At 22.3% G+C, this 14604-nt stretch overlaps 1 protein-coding gene across 1 annotated transcript in view; it reads left to right on the forward strand.

The window, feature by feature from the left end:
- LOC122505623 (glutathione S-transferase-like) overlaps positions 1 to 12780 on the forward strand; it is a 29322-nt gene extending 16542 nt beyond the window's left edge. The window contains exons 2-5 of the mRNA XM_043617406.1: positions 8374 to 8528; positions 10534 to 10701; positions 11688 to 11830; positions 11962 to 12780. Of these exons, the coding sequence (XP_043473341.1) occupies positions 8384 to 8528; positions 10534 to 10701; positions 11688 to 11830; positions 11962 to 12129 (624 nt within the window). The 5' untranslated portion in view covers positions 8374 to 8383 and the 3' untranslated portion in view covers positions 12130 to 12780. The remainder of the gene's footprint in view (positions 1 to 8373; positions 8529 to 10533; positions 10702 to 11687; positions 11831 to 11961) is intronic.
- Positions 12781 to 14604: the final 1824 nt, after the last annotated feature.

Below are 14604 nucleotides of genomic sequence, written 5' to 3' on the forward strand. Positions count from 1 at the left end.
TAATATCCAGAGGATATGAAACAACCGAAAAAATAATTTTCATACACTACGTATTTTAAAACTTTATTATTATGTTGAATGCATATTGTATATTCAATTAAAAAAATTTTTCTAAAGTTTTTTAATTAAAAACATGAGTTTTTCTCCGTTCATTTCAAAATGGAAAATATCTTTAAAAATAACTAATTTTTTTAAAAAGCTGCTTATTCAACAACTTTTTTTCAAACCAAAAGAAGAGTAGCATTTAAAGTCGTTGGATGTAGTTGCTCAACGAATTTTGCATATTCAGTTTTTCTTATCGTATAACAGAGTATCTTTTTTTCTCTCTATATTTTCTCTCTAAGCTCTATCATGCTGCCTTAACTTTTCACATATTACATTTTTCCTCCCTAACACAAATATAATCTCTCAAGTGAATTCTATATAAAATATATATATATTTCTAGATGACATGGGTACGTATAATGTTATTCAGAAAAAAAATTCTCGTTTCTTTAAAAAAAAATATATATATATATCTTTTCAAAAAACTGTCTTCTTTATGTTTGGATGGCACAAGACTTACTCCAACCAAGTCCCGATTAATGTTTGAAATTTGCACCACACGGTCGCACATGTCGAGTTTTATGACGCGAGTAAGCTTCTAAAGACCGACCAAGCAGGGCCAAAGCTACTGAATCTCGACATAAAGTCGATAAAATGACTTTCTCTATACCTTTGCAAGTATTGCATTCTCGATATCGACTCTATTTTCTTCAATTCTTGGCCCATCAGTTTCTGTATTAAACTTATAATTGAAAGGAAAAATTTTTCAAACTTGCAAAAAGAAACTGATTGCAAAAATCAACAATTTTATTTCCCTGACTTTTCCCTGATTAGATACTCAACAAAAATGTTTCATTACATTTATTTACGAATTTCACTAATTGTAAAATTATTCGAAAACAACAATAACTTCTTTTTTAAATAAATATTTAATTATTATTTTTCCACAGGAATTAATATTCTTTAAAACATTCAAATTCAAACCTTTTTAAAATTCAATAACTGATAAAAATATTATTGCAAAACTTGAAGAAACTTCATGTTTTATAATAATAAAAGATGACCGAATAATAAAATCATTATTTTATATTATAAGAATACTGTAGTTCCTTCAAAATTATTTTACTTTCAATTCAATTATTCTTTTCTACAATTTTAAAAATAAAATTCTTCTTTAAATCAATTATTTATCACAATTTTTGAAAAACTTTTTTCAGAATGTTCAAATCCTCTTGTTTACAATTTAATTTTACGTGAAATTTCGATTATTCGGAAATTCTTCAATTAAATATAAATTAAAAAATAAAAACTTAAAATAATTTTAAAAATTTTCAATTAAGTTGATTGAAAAAAATTAGTTCCTAAGAATTTTTAATTAAAAGTATGAAAAAATCAGATTTTTAAAGAATTTAATATGAAACCTTCACAAAATTCAATTATTTCTAAAAATTATTAGTGAATTCTCCAAAATTCATTTATTATCTAAAACTTTAACTGAAATTAATTTTTAAATCAATTTTTATTAAAAAGTTCTATACGAGAATTCAATTATTTAAATATAAACTCTATAACTTCTTCAAAATTATTTTCATCAATTCAATTATTATTTTTTAGAATTTTTAACTAAAAGTTTTCTTTAAATCAATTATTTTTAATAATTTTTGAAAAAGTTTTTTAATAATTTTCAAATCCATTTGTTTACTGAAATCCATTTTTTAATTAATATTTATTAGAAAATTCTACGAGAATTCAATTATTTATTTATTTTACAATCAATTAAATACAAAAATAAATAATTTATTGAATAATTCAATGTTTCTTAAAATTAAATTCTCACAAAGAATTTTATCATTAAACTTTTAAATAATTGAATTCTTTCGACGATTTTTAATAAAATTTTTAAGAATAATTACTTTTTTTCGAGGAATTTGATTAAAATTGAATTAAAAATAATTGAAATTCTGCTATGAGTTTTATTATTTATAGAAATAATTGAATTTCAAAAAAAATTATAATTTACGAAAATAATTGAATCTCTGTAAAAAAAACTTTATAGTTTATGAAAACAATGAAATTATTACAAAGAAATTTCTAACAAATTTGACAATAATTGAATTCCTGTGATATTTTTATTATTTATGAAAAATAATGAAATGTTTTCGTATAATTTTTATCAAAATTTGTTTTAAATTTCTTTTGCAAAATTTTTATTAAAATAGTAGATATTGAAAATCATCGAATTGAGGAAAATTTTGTGAAAATAATTGAAATTTTTTCTGGAAATTTATAAAATTTTTTTAAAAATAATTAAATTTGAGAAAATTTTTATTATTTATAAAGATAATTGAAATTTTGACAAGAATTTTTTGAAATTTTTTGGCATAATTGAATTTTTACAAAGTATTTTATTACTTTTGAAAATAATTAAATTTCTGCATTCATTTGTATAACTTTTCCAAAATTCAATTTTTTTTTAGTGTTTTTAACTAAAATTCTTCCATTATTTTTAATAATTAATGAAGTACACGTGTTAAAAAATGTAACTAATTTCAGAAGAATTTTAAATTATTACATTTTTTCAAAAATTTTAAGTTCTTTAAAATTTCTAATTAAATTCATTCAAAATTGAAGTTTTATAAAACTTCAAATTAATACCTTTTGAAGTTCATCGATTTATAAATGGAGTTATTTAATTAGAAATTATTGTCAGAAATAGAAAAAATTGAAGGTTTCTTAGTAATTTTATAGTTTATGAGGCAAACAAGAAAATACAAAAATTATAAGAATTTTCTTATGAATTCAAAAAATTTAATTTTTTCCACTACTTTTAATAAACCCTAACCAATTCTACTTTCCCTTACTTTTCCCTGAATTCTCTGATTTCCCTGACCTGTGGCAACCCTGAAAAATGATATTATTTCAAACGATTAGAAATTAGAATTATAACTTTATTCCAAAAGTGAATTTAATTAAGGCCAAAAGGACCATAGTGGAAAATAAAATTTATAATTATATTCTGAATGTATAATTAACTGTGAATGTGTGATGCAATTTTCACCTTCATGTTAAATGATTAAGACAAACAAAACGTTTGCAATAATACATCGATTAGAAGTTCTTAATGAATTTGCTCACGACATCACTTTTACTTAATTAAATCACTATGGGGACGTTGGTTTATTTACAGCGCAGAGTGTTCCCTCTCTCTCACTCTCTTTCTCTTTCTACTCTCTTTGGAATAATTATTAGGCCATAAATTTAAGAGGAATTCAAAATTACGACTTAGGATGGTATTGCAACATCACCATTTGAAACGTTCACGCTTATCTAGCTGAACGAATTCGATCGAGAAATTCTGATAAGCTGAATGAACGCACCACCAGAACATGCAAGCTGATCATTACCCTCAAAATATATATATAATCTCAAATTGCCTTTCAGTACAATCTGTTACGCAATAATCAAATTGGAAATGTTGTCCCAGTTCAATGAGACTAGAAAATTATTTTTCTATTATTGTTAAACGCTTCGTTTTAAGGCAAAAAAATCCATTTAAATTTCAAACCTCGGATCGATTTTAAGCAAAAAAAAAGCAGGGTTGCCACAAAAAAATAATTTTTCCCCCTGACTTTTCCCTGATTTCCAGACAAACTTTTGACTTTCTTCCTGACCCTAAAGAATATTCTGATTCACTATATAAAAATAATTACATACTCAAATAAAATGTTCTATTATATTTATTTACGAATTTCTCTAATTGGTAAATTTTTCGAAAACATCAATAGTTTTATTTAAAATAAATATTAAATCATTATTATTTTTCCATAGGAATTAAGATTTTCAAAAATTTCGAATTTAAACCTTTTCAAAAATTCGTCGAAAGAATTTAATGATTTAAAAATTTATTGATAAAATTGTTTATCAGAATTATATTTTAAGAAAAATTCAATTACTTATTCAATAAATTATTTATTTTTGTATTTAATTGATTGTAAAATAAAAAATAAATAATTTAATTTTCGTAGAATTTTTTGATAAATATTGATTAAAAAATGGATTTCAGTTAAAATTTTAGATAATAATTGAACATTAAAAGCATTTCTGCGTAAAATTCTACGAAAACATTTAATTATTTTCATAAATAATAAAAATATCACAGGAATTCAATTATTTACAAAGAATTCAATTATTTTCAAATTTGTTAGAAATTTCTTCCTAATAATTTCATTATTTTTATATAAACTATACAAGTTTTTACAGAGATTCAATTATTTTCGTAAATTATAATTTTTTTTTTTTTTTTTTTAATTCAATTATTTTCAGAAATAATAATAACTCATAGCAGAATTTCAATTATTTTTAATTCAATTTTAATCGAATTCCTCGAAAAATGTAATTATTCATAAAATTTTTATTAAAATTCGTCAAAATAATTCAATTATTTAAAAGTTTAATGATAAAATTCTTTATGAGAATTCTATTTTAAAAAACATTCAATTATTCAATAAATTATTTATTTTTTTAATATTGATTTGAATTTATCACTCGGTGGCATTTAATAATATTGATGAATTTATCGATCACTCCGAGTCATTCAGAATGACTCGGAGTGAATGACTCGGAGTGATCGATAAATTCATCAATATTATTTATTTTTTTATTTAATTGATTGTAAAATAAATAAATAATTGAATTCTCGTATAATTTTCTGATAAATATTGATTAAATTGATTTCTTCATGTTTTAATACAATAATTAAAGACGACCGAGTGATAAAATCATTATCAATTCAATTATTATTTTTAAGAATTTTTAACTAAAATTCTTCTGTTAATCGATTATTCTTAATACTTTTCGAAAAAGTTATTTGACAATTTTCAAATCCAATTGTTTATTCGTAAATTCTTCAATTAAATAGGGGAATGTAGTCAAGGTTGGCCTACTGTCTAGGTAGGCCACTCGCGTTTTTTTGTCAAGTTCACTAGCGCCACCTACGCGCATTTTTGTCGAAGCTTGTCTTAGTGAAACCTAACTTTTTGTTCAATTACATTTTCGGAAAATCGAAAATTGTGTTTTCTGTGACGTCGGTACAAAAAAAGCTCAAAAAAAGTTTTGTGCATAATGTGAAAAACCATTAATAAAAGATAAAAAACAAATTGAATCCTCAAGGCAAGTATGCAGAAAATTTGTGGGACTCATGGTTGAAAGGAAAACAAAGTAAAAATCGAATCCCGAAACGTATTTCTTTATGGTTACAACAATTCGGTAATGTTACTTACTGTCAAGGTCGGCCACTATGTGTTTAAAATGCGCAAAGTTGAGGACGAGCTACTTCATTTGCAAAAACTGCAATTCTGTATAACTCATAATATAATTGATCATCTTATTAATATTTTTATTTAATTTTATTAATATTTTAGTTCAAAACTTTTTTTTATTTATATTTATTTTTTTATATTGTTTATTGTTATTATTTTGTTATTTCATTAAGTTACAAACTGTAAACAATAAAGAATCAATTTTCCGTAACTCCAAACATGTTATTTTATTTTTTAACGATTAATGCCCTTTGAATTTTAAACATGGCCGACCTTGACTGTAATGGCCAACCTGGACTACAAATTTTTTTTTTTTTAAATCTTTATAACTTTTTCATTTTTAAACCTGTCAATTTACTTTGTACAGAAAAAATGTTCCTATTAAACAGGACTTTCCAACCATATACTTCAATTGTCCAAATTCATTTTTAAAAAAAAGTTATAAACAAAAGTCAAAAAGGTGGCCGACCTAGACTATGTTCCCCTAAATATTAGAAAATAAAAACTTAAAATAATATAAAAAATATTCAATTTTAACTTTTTCAAAAAAATTAATTTCATAATTCAATTATTTCTCAAAATTCACGTTATATTGCTTTTAATATTCAAATATTATCTAAAATTTTAACTGAAATTTACTTTTAAATCAATTTTTTGTAGAAAATTCTATGAGAATTATATTATTTAAAAAAACAATAAATAGAAATTGAATAATTGAATGTTTTTTTTTATAATTCAATTCTTATAAAGAATTTTTTCAACAATTTAGAGCAATTCTTTTTCAAATAATTGAATTTCCAGTGGAATTTTTATTATTTATGAAAATAATTGAATGTTTGCGTAAATATTACAAAATTTTTTTTAAATAATTGAATTTATTTGTAAAATTTTATTAAAATAGTAAATATTTAAATTATTAATAAAAACGACACATTCGGACAACAATGTTACTTTTTATTTTTTAAAAAATTTAAAATCCTTGAATTGAGAAATATTTTTGAAAATAATTGAAATTTTGTCAAGAACATTAATAAAATTTTTGAAAATAATTGGAATTTTTGTGAAGAATTTTGCTATTTATAAAGATAATTAAAAAATTTGACGTGAATTAAAAAAAAATTCCTGAAAATAATTGAAATTCTACGAAGAATTTTCTTACTTTTCGAAAATAATTGAATACTTTCGATAAATTTTAATAAAATTTTTAAGAATAATTACAATTTTCGAAGAATTCAATTAAAATTGTATTAAAAATAATTGAATTTCCGCGATGAATTTTATTACTTTTAAAATAATTTGAATTCTTGTGGTCAATATTGTTATTTAAGAAAATAATAGAATTTTTTCAAAAGTTCCTAGAGAATTTTCAAATTACAAATTACAATTCAATTTTACGTGAAATTTCGATTATTCGGAAATTATTCAATTAAATATTTAAGCAATAAAAACTTGAAATAATTTTTTTAATAAATTCAATTAAACTTTTTCAAAATTCAATTATTTCTAAAAAATTTAAGCTATACTGCTTTTAATGTTCAATTATTATGTAAAATTTTAACTGAAATTCATTTTTAAATCAATTTTTATTAGAATATTCTACGGGAATTCAATTATTTAAATACAAAAATAAATATTTTATTAAATAATTGAATGTTTCTTAAAATTGAATTCTGAAATTTAATTAGTTAATTAATTTAATTTATCAACAAATTTTTAAATATGTAATTGAATTTTTTTCGACGAATTTTAATAAAATTTTAAGAATAATTACATTTTTCGAGGAATTCAGTTAAAATTATATTAAAAATTATTGAAATTCTATGATTTTTATTATTTATGAAAAATAATTGAATCTCTTTGAAATCTTTTGTGTTTTATGAAAATAATTAAATTATTGCGAAGAACTTTATAAAAACTTTGTAAATAGTTGAATTTCTGTGAAATTTTTATTATTTATAAAAATAATTTAATGTTTGCTTGGAATTTTGTAAACAAAAAAAAACAGACACCGAAATTCAGAATTTTCTTACGAATTCTAAAAATTTAATTTTTCCATTACTTTTAACAAAAATCCCTGACTTTTCCCTAAATTCCCTGACCTGTGGCAACCCTGAAAAAGTTGCTTTAAATTAAAAATACAAAAATGCTATTAAAAAAATTCACTCACCGATTCAGGAATTCTCATCACATATTCCAATTCACATTTTGAAACGTCGTTCAATTTTCCAACCATCCTCTTTTTCCTGTTCTTCAAACAGTCTGAAAAAAATAAAATAAAAAAAAATTAGAATATTTAAAAATAAATGTTAAAATTTCTCATGCAAATCGGTTTTCTACCCTTAAAAAAAATTTTATTTTAAACGTAAATAAAATAAAATGTTCTATATTTAGTGTCAAGAGAAAGTCATGTCAGTGGCAAAAGAAAAATTTTAATCAGGCAACACTTAAAATTCAAATGGCGACTGAAAATTTTACACGCATACACATTTATAAAAATAACAAAAAGAGCAAAAAAAAAAAAAAAGAAATTTAAAGTCGCTTTTTTAATTATAAAACATAAAATTTTTCCAACGTTAAAAAAATCTGTGTGTTTTCTTTTTCTAAAAAAGAAGCGCATTTCATAATTTATCGAATAATTTAAAGCTCCTTCAACAACTTGGTCCTAAAAGACATTGATGTTCGTTTATAGCTTCACTGAAGATAACTACTCGGGTAAAGAATTTTCCAAGTCTCTTGTACTCTTCAATGCTAAGACTCAAAAGTGGGACACCTAGTATAAAGAAGTGTTGGATGAATAATATTTTACGTTGCGGAAAATATAAATTCTGCGGAGATATCGCAGGAATTTTTTTGAGAAAAAAAAAAGAAACCATTATACACTTCAATTAATATTCGAAATATAAATGAAAATTACAATATGTTTGCAAAAAATACATAATAAAATAAACATTGAAATTTTTTCAATTTGGTCGACGGAAAAATAATTAAAAATTTGTTTTCATTTTTCCAGGGAGGGTAGAATGTCAGAAGAGCAACCACAGTACAAATTAATATATTTCAATGCAAGAGGAAGGGCGGAACATATTCGTTATATATTCGCCTACGCTGGCATCGATTATATCGATGAACGAATTCCAAAAGAACGTTGGCCGGAAAATAAAAGAAGTGCGTATGATCTGTTTTCATTTATAAATAACTTCAAAACAATGAAATAACTACTAATTCAAAATAACTACTAAAATATTGAAAAAAAAATTAAATATTAAACTTCATCTCGGATTCAATTAATTTAAATAATTTTCTAAAAGTTCTTCTAGAATTCAATTATTTAAATACAAAAATTCAATTTTTTTTTATAAAACAATTCTAATAATTAGTTTTTAAAAATATTTTAATGTAATTTTTCGAAAATAATTGAATTTCTTAAAAGAATTTTTGTATAATTTAAAAAAACTAATTAATTTTTTGATGAATTTTAATTAAAAATTTTAAACATGATTTTTCATCAAAATTTTTGATATTTCAATTATTTTCAATTAAATTTTACAAAATTTCAACTATTCAAATAAAATTGTATTATAGATATATTTGAAAAATGATTCAAAAACAATTTTTGAAAGATTTGTTTATAGTTATTTTTCGCATTATAAGAATAAAAAAATTGCACTTTTTAACTAAAAATTGTTGTATTTTGTTGCAATGTTTGGAAGAAAAGTCGGACAAGTCGCAATTTTTGAAAATAAGTCGAAAAAAGTCTCAATTTTTTTTAATTTCCCTGGCAAAAATTTTTTTCCTGACATTTCCCTGACTTTACTGACAAAAAATTAGTTTCCCTGACATTTCCCTGACTTTACTGACAAAAATTTTGTTTTCCTAACATTTCCCTGACTTTACTGACTTTAATGACATGTGGCCATCCTGTATTTATGATAGAAGTAAAAAATATATTAAAATATTTGTAATATTGTTTTTTAAAAACGTTTTAATTTATTTAAATAAATTTATTAAATTTAAACCTTTTGAAATTCAATAACTTTTAAGAATATTATTATAAAACATGAAGATATCGATCACTCCGAGTCTTCGACTCTGAGTAATCGCTTTCTTTATGTTTTATAATAATTTAAATTTTGTATAAAATTTAAAAAAGAAAATTAAATTATTTACAAAAATTTTAATAAAATCTCAAAAGAATTCAATTATTTTCCTAAATAATAAAATTCTTCACAGGATTTCAATTATTTTTTTTAATACCTACAATTTTAAGTAAATTCTTCGAAAAATGTAATTAATTTAAATAATTTTTATTAAAATTCTTCGAAAGAAGTAAATGAACAATCATCAATTATTTTAAATTTTTTATCTGAAATTTTATTAAAAATAATTAAAATTCTATGATGACTTTTATTATTCATGAAAATAATTGAATCTTTGTAAAAAAAAAATTTATTATTTATGAAAATATTTGGATTATTACGAAAAAATTTATAAAAAATTTGTAAATAGTTGAATTTCTGTGAAATGTTTATTATTTATATAAAATAATTTAATTTTGAAGAAGAATTTTATTATTTTTAAAAATGATTGAAATTTTAACTAATTTTTTTTTTTTGAATTTTTGAACAAAATTGAATTTTTGCAAACATTTATAACTCCTCTAAAATACAATTTTTTTTAGTGTTTTTAACTAAAATTGTTCTAGACTATAAATCCATATGATTTTTAATAATTAATTAAATATGTATTAAAAAATAAAATAAAACTAATTATAAATCCTGCAAATTTAATTTTCTCCAGTACTTTGATAAAAATCTCTGACTTTTCCCTGATTTCCCAGACCATTTCTACTTTTTCTGACTTTTTCCTGAATTCCCTGACCTGTGGCAACCTTGATTTCTCTTATGAATTATTCATATTTTTTTTTATTTATTTAATTCGATAATTTTAATTCCAAATTGAATTTAGTAATTCCTTATGGAATGCGTACGATTTGTTTTCATTTAAAACCACTTTTTTCAATAGAATAAAATTCAAAACTAACATATTTTGAAAAAATCCAAATATTACAATTATTATAGTAATAAATGTTATAATTACTAAAAATATCTTTTTTTTTCTTCAAAAACGAGCGAATTTTGATTTGATAATTTTAATTCCGAATTGAATTTAGCAATGCCTTATGGAATGCTACCAGTATTACAAATTGACGGAAAATTGATAGCTCAAAGCAATGCCGTTGCCCGTTATTTGGCACGTAAACATGGTCTTAATGGAAAAGACGAGTGGGAAGCTATGTTATGCGATGTTCTTGTTGACACCCTCGGGGATCTTAAACATGGTATGTATATGAGAATAGTTATTTTCGTAACAAGGGCGCAAAATAGGTGATTGCGACGATGGCGAAATGAAGGGACCGAGGGGACACAATTTCGCGCCCGAGGCGAAGCCGAGGGAGCGAAAGTGTCCCCGAGGTCCCGAAATTTCGCCAAAGTCGTAATCACCTTTGCGCCCATGATGCGAACATAATTTTTTGTCCTAACTGCATGGAAAGTATGGCATTGAGGGCACGCACGATTAAACTCTCATAGTAGTTAAAAATTAAGCTTTATATAAACATTATATTGAATGAAGTCTCTAATGATAGAAGTTTTAAAATAGAAATAAAAAACAATGTATTCTGGAAACATAGTATTTATTTAGAACGTAGTAATTAATAATTAAACAAAACTGAAACAGGAACTTTTAAAATTGACAATTTTGATAAACGAAATGGGAACAAAACCAAATATCTCATTATTTTTTTTAGAGAAAATAAAAAAAAATTGCAAATTTTTATAGACAAAATAAAACAAGTTGAAAATGTTTGCAGTTTTATAGTCAACATAAAAAGAAAGTCGAAAATGTCGCATTTTAATGAAGAAAATCAAATAATTAACAAGCGGGCGCAAAATACTTTTCAGCCCGCTTCTCCCACTCCCGGGCGTAATGTGTTACTTTGCGCCCGCCTTAAGTGCCCGAAATGACATACTTTCCGTGCAGGTAGGACAAAAAATATTTTTTTCTCTTCTTTTTATATTCCACCCCCATAAACATTCACTTTTCATATTATTTTTATTACTTAAAAGAATTCAAAAACCAGCAATATAAATTTATTTTCTAACTTTATTCATATAAATCTTTCTTTACTAATTTTATAAATACTCTCTAAATTTAAAACAGTAAAAATGTTTACTTTAAATTAATGAGCAACTTTATGCCAAAGTAACATAATTTACTCAAATTTATAAGTACTCATTAATAGCATTCATGTAATTTTACTTTCAGAATTATTTCAATACAGAACAGAAGAAGATATGTTTAAAAAAGAAGATAAAAAAATAAAGCTAATGAAGGAAACCATTCCATTTTATTTGAATAAATTCGAACAAACAATTGCTGAAAATGGTGGCTACGCTGTTGGCTCAAATGTACGAATAAAATTCTTTAATTACTAAACTCATCTAAATTTTTCTTTTAAAATATTATTATATTATTGATTAATATTTACTTTTTGTCAAGTTTTTGATTTATATTTAATTAATAATTATCTATTTTATAGACAACATGGGCAGATTTTGTATTCGCAGTAGCATTGGAAAATTTTGAGCAAATTTTTGGAAGCAACGCCCTAGAGAATTATCCGGCCCTTCGCTCATTAAAACAACGTGTTCACGAAATACCTGAAATCGTGACCTGGTTAGCGAAAAGACCACAAACTGAATTCTAAAAATCTTGTTAAATTCAAGAAAGTCCATCACTCTCAAATTTTCAAGTTCAAATTTCATCGATGAAGAAAATTTTCGATTAACTGTTACAAATAATATAAAATTAATACAAAAAAAAGAAAAAAAAACAATATATGCATATCTGTGAGCACATGCAGACGATTTTAACTGGATTGGCGTGAGTCTTGTTAAAAAAAAAAAGAAAAAAAAAGGATCGATTTCAGAAACGAATAATGCGACCCGCATCGAATTGCAAAATAAAAAACGCTATTTATATAAATAAAAAAAATTGTTATTTAAAGAAAAAATTTAATTAAAAAAAACAACTAAAGTATCTATCCTTTTCTTTTAACATTCGACATTCGCAAATCCTCTGAAAAATTATCATTTCAGTCAATATTTCATAGACAATAAGAGACGATCTATTTATTTAAAAGAAATAAATATAAATAATATATATTTGAAAAGAATACTGTAAAGTAATTTCAAAAAATGCAATGTGTATTTAAAAAAAAAACTGTTTCACATTAAATATTTTAATAATCGAATGTTTCAAAATATTATAAAGAAAAAAAAAGATGTGTAGAATATATCTATTGTATCTAAATGATTTGTTTATTATACACTGGAAAAAAATTTGGTTCATTCAAATAAACGACTATTTGTCTATTATCATATAATTGTTGATCAAATAAATTTTGAATCAAATAATTTTTGATCAAATAAATTTTAAGTCAAATAATTTTTGATCAAATAAATTTTGATCAAATAAATTTTGAATCAAATAATTTTTGATCAAATAAATTTTGAATCATATAATTTTTTATCAAAAAATTTTGATTCAAATAATTTATAAGTCAATTGAATGGTATTTGCTTCAAATACTGAAACTATTGAGTCAAATACAATTTATTTGATTCAAGTAAATATTTATTTGGTAAAGTAATCGATTATTTGAATCAAATAAATATTTTTTCACTGTATTGAAAATTACAGAAATCAGAGATTTATTTTTCCGATTGTTAGATTCCATAATTTTATAAAATATCAATTAATAATAACATTTATATAGAAAATAAAAATGAAGCGAAAGTATTTTCAAAATAAAAATCTTACTAAGTCGGTTCTAATGAGAAAACTAGGTCATCAAATTATTATTAATTTTCAATTATGTACTTAAACTAAATCAAGATTATAATATACAAATTTGGATGTATGAAAGATACTCACTGGTTGTGACAGGTCAACAAGTGAATGCAAATTATCATTTTAATTAGATAATTATTTTCCCTATACTTTTAATTTTATATACACAAAAACCATCCAAATTTTGTATTTTTATTATTTTCTTTCCATAAATTTTATCTTTATTTATAATTCAAAATATAATTATGTAATTTTAAATTGAATTTTAAATGTAATTTTATTGAAACGATAATCAATTAAAGAAATTGTATTTTAATAATTATAATATCAATTTTTGAAAATTGTGATATATTTATCTTTTTGCAATAAAATTTTAACGAACGGAGTAAAAACCAAAAAAAAAAACACACACACCTATAATAACCCATCAACAAAAATATAAAAAAAAAATAGTACTGTATTTTGTTTTGTGAGGATCTACGAAAATCTTGTGTCTTTATAAATAGAAAAAATTAGAAGGGGTTTAATTATAAAAAAGACTCTAATAAAGTTTAAAAAAAAAAGACAAAAAGATTAACTATGGTTAAATGTATAGATGTTATCAGTGTAATGTTGTCATATATAAAAGTTGAATCGATGAAATAGTGTAAGTTTCTATAATGGAAAGTCTAACAGAAAATTTAAAAAAAAATTACATTTACAAATTTACTTGTAAAAATTAATTTTGTAATTAATTATATGTCAAAAGAAAATAATTTTCTTAAAGACAATCCAACATTCATTTCAATAATTCAACTTATATAATATTTATATAAATATGCTAAATTAAAAAAAGAAAAAAAAACAGTGGTACAAAAAAAAGGTACTGATTATTCAAAAGAAAACTATATAAATTTTTCATTTTTGCGATTTTTCTTTTCATAATTTAAAAATAAGAGAAAAATGTAAAAAAAAATTATTACATAATAATAAAGAAGAAAAATATCACAAAAAAAGAAAAAAAGAATCACAAAAAAGAAAGATAAAAATTATTCTCTAATTAACGACAGATAATGTCAAGTGATTAATAAGTCATTTTATTATTTAACCCTTTTTATACGAAAAAAAAAAATTGTCAATAAATTAAAGATAGTTGATAATTAAAAGAATGTTTCCTTTAAATGTAAAAATCATTTTCAAAATAACATTAGTTTTGTGTTTTGTAAAAAATAAATTATAGATATATAAAAAAAAATCACACAAAATATATAAAAAATAGTTAATGAAAAAAATATAATATATATATTTGAAAAAGGCATCTGAAATATATACCTATGTGCTTCATAAATTCA

The sequence above is a fragment of the Leptopilina heterotoma genome, unplaced genomic scaffold (assembly GCF_015476425.1).
Source record: "Leptopilina heterotoma isolate Lh14 unplaced genomic scaffold, ASM1547642v1 Lhet_0, whole genome shotgun sequence".
NCBI lineage: Eukaryota > Metazoa > Arthropoda > Insecta > Hymenoptera > Figitidae > Leptopilina > Leptopilina heterotoma.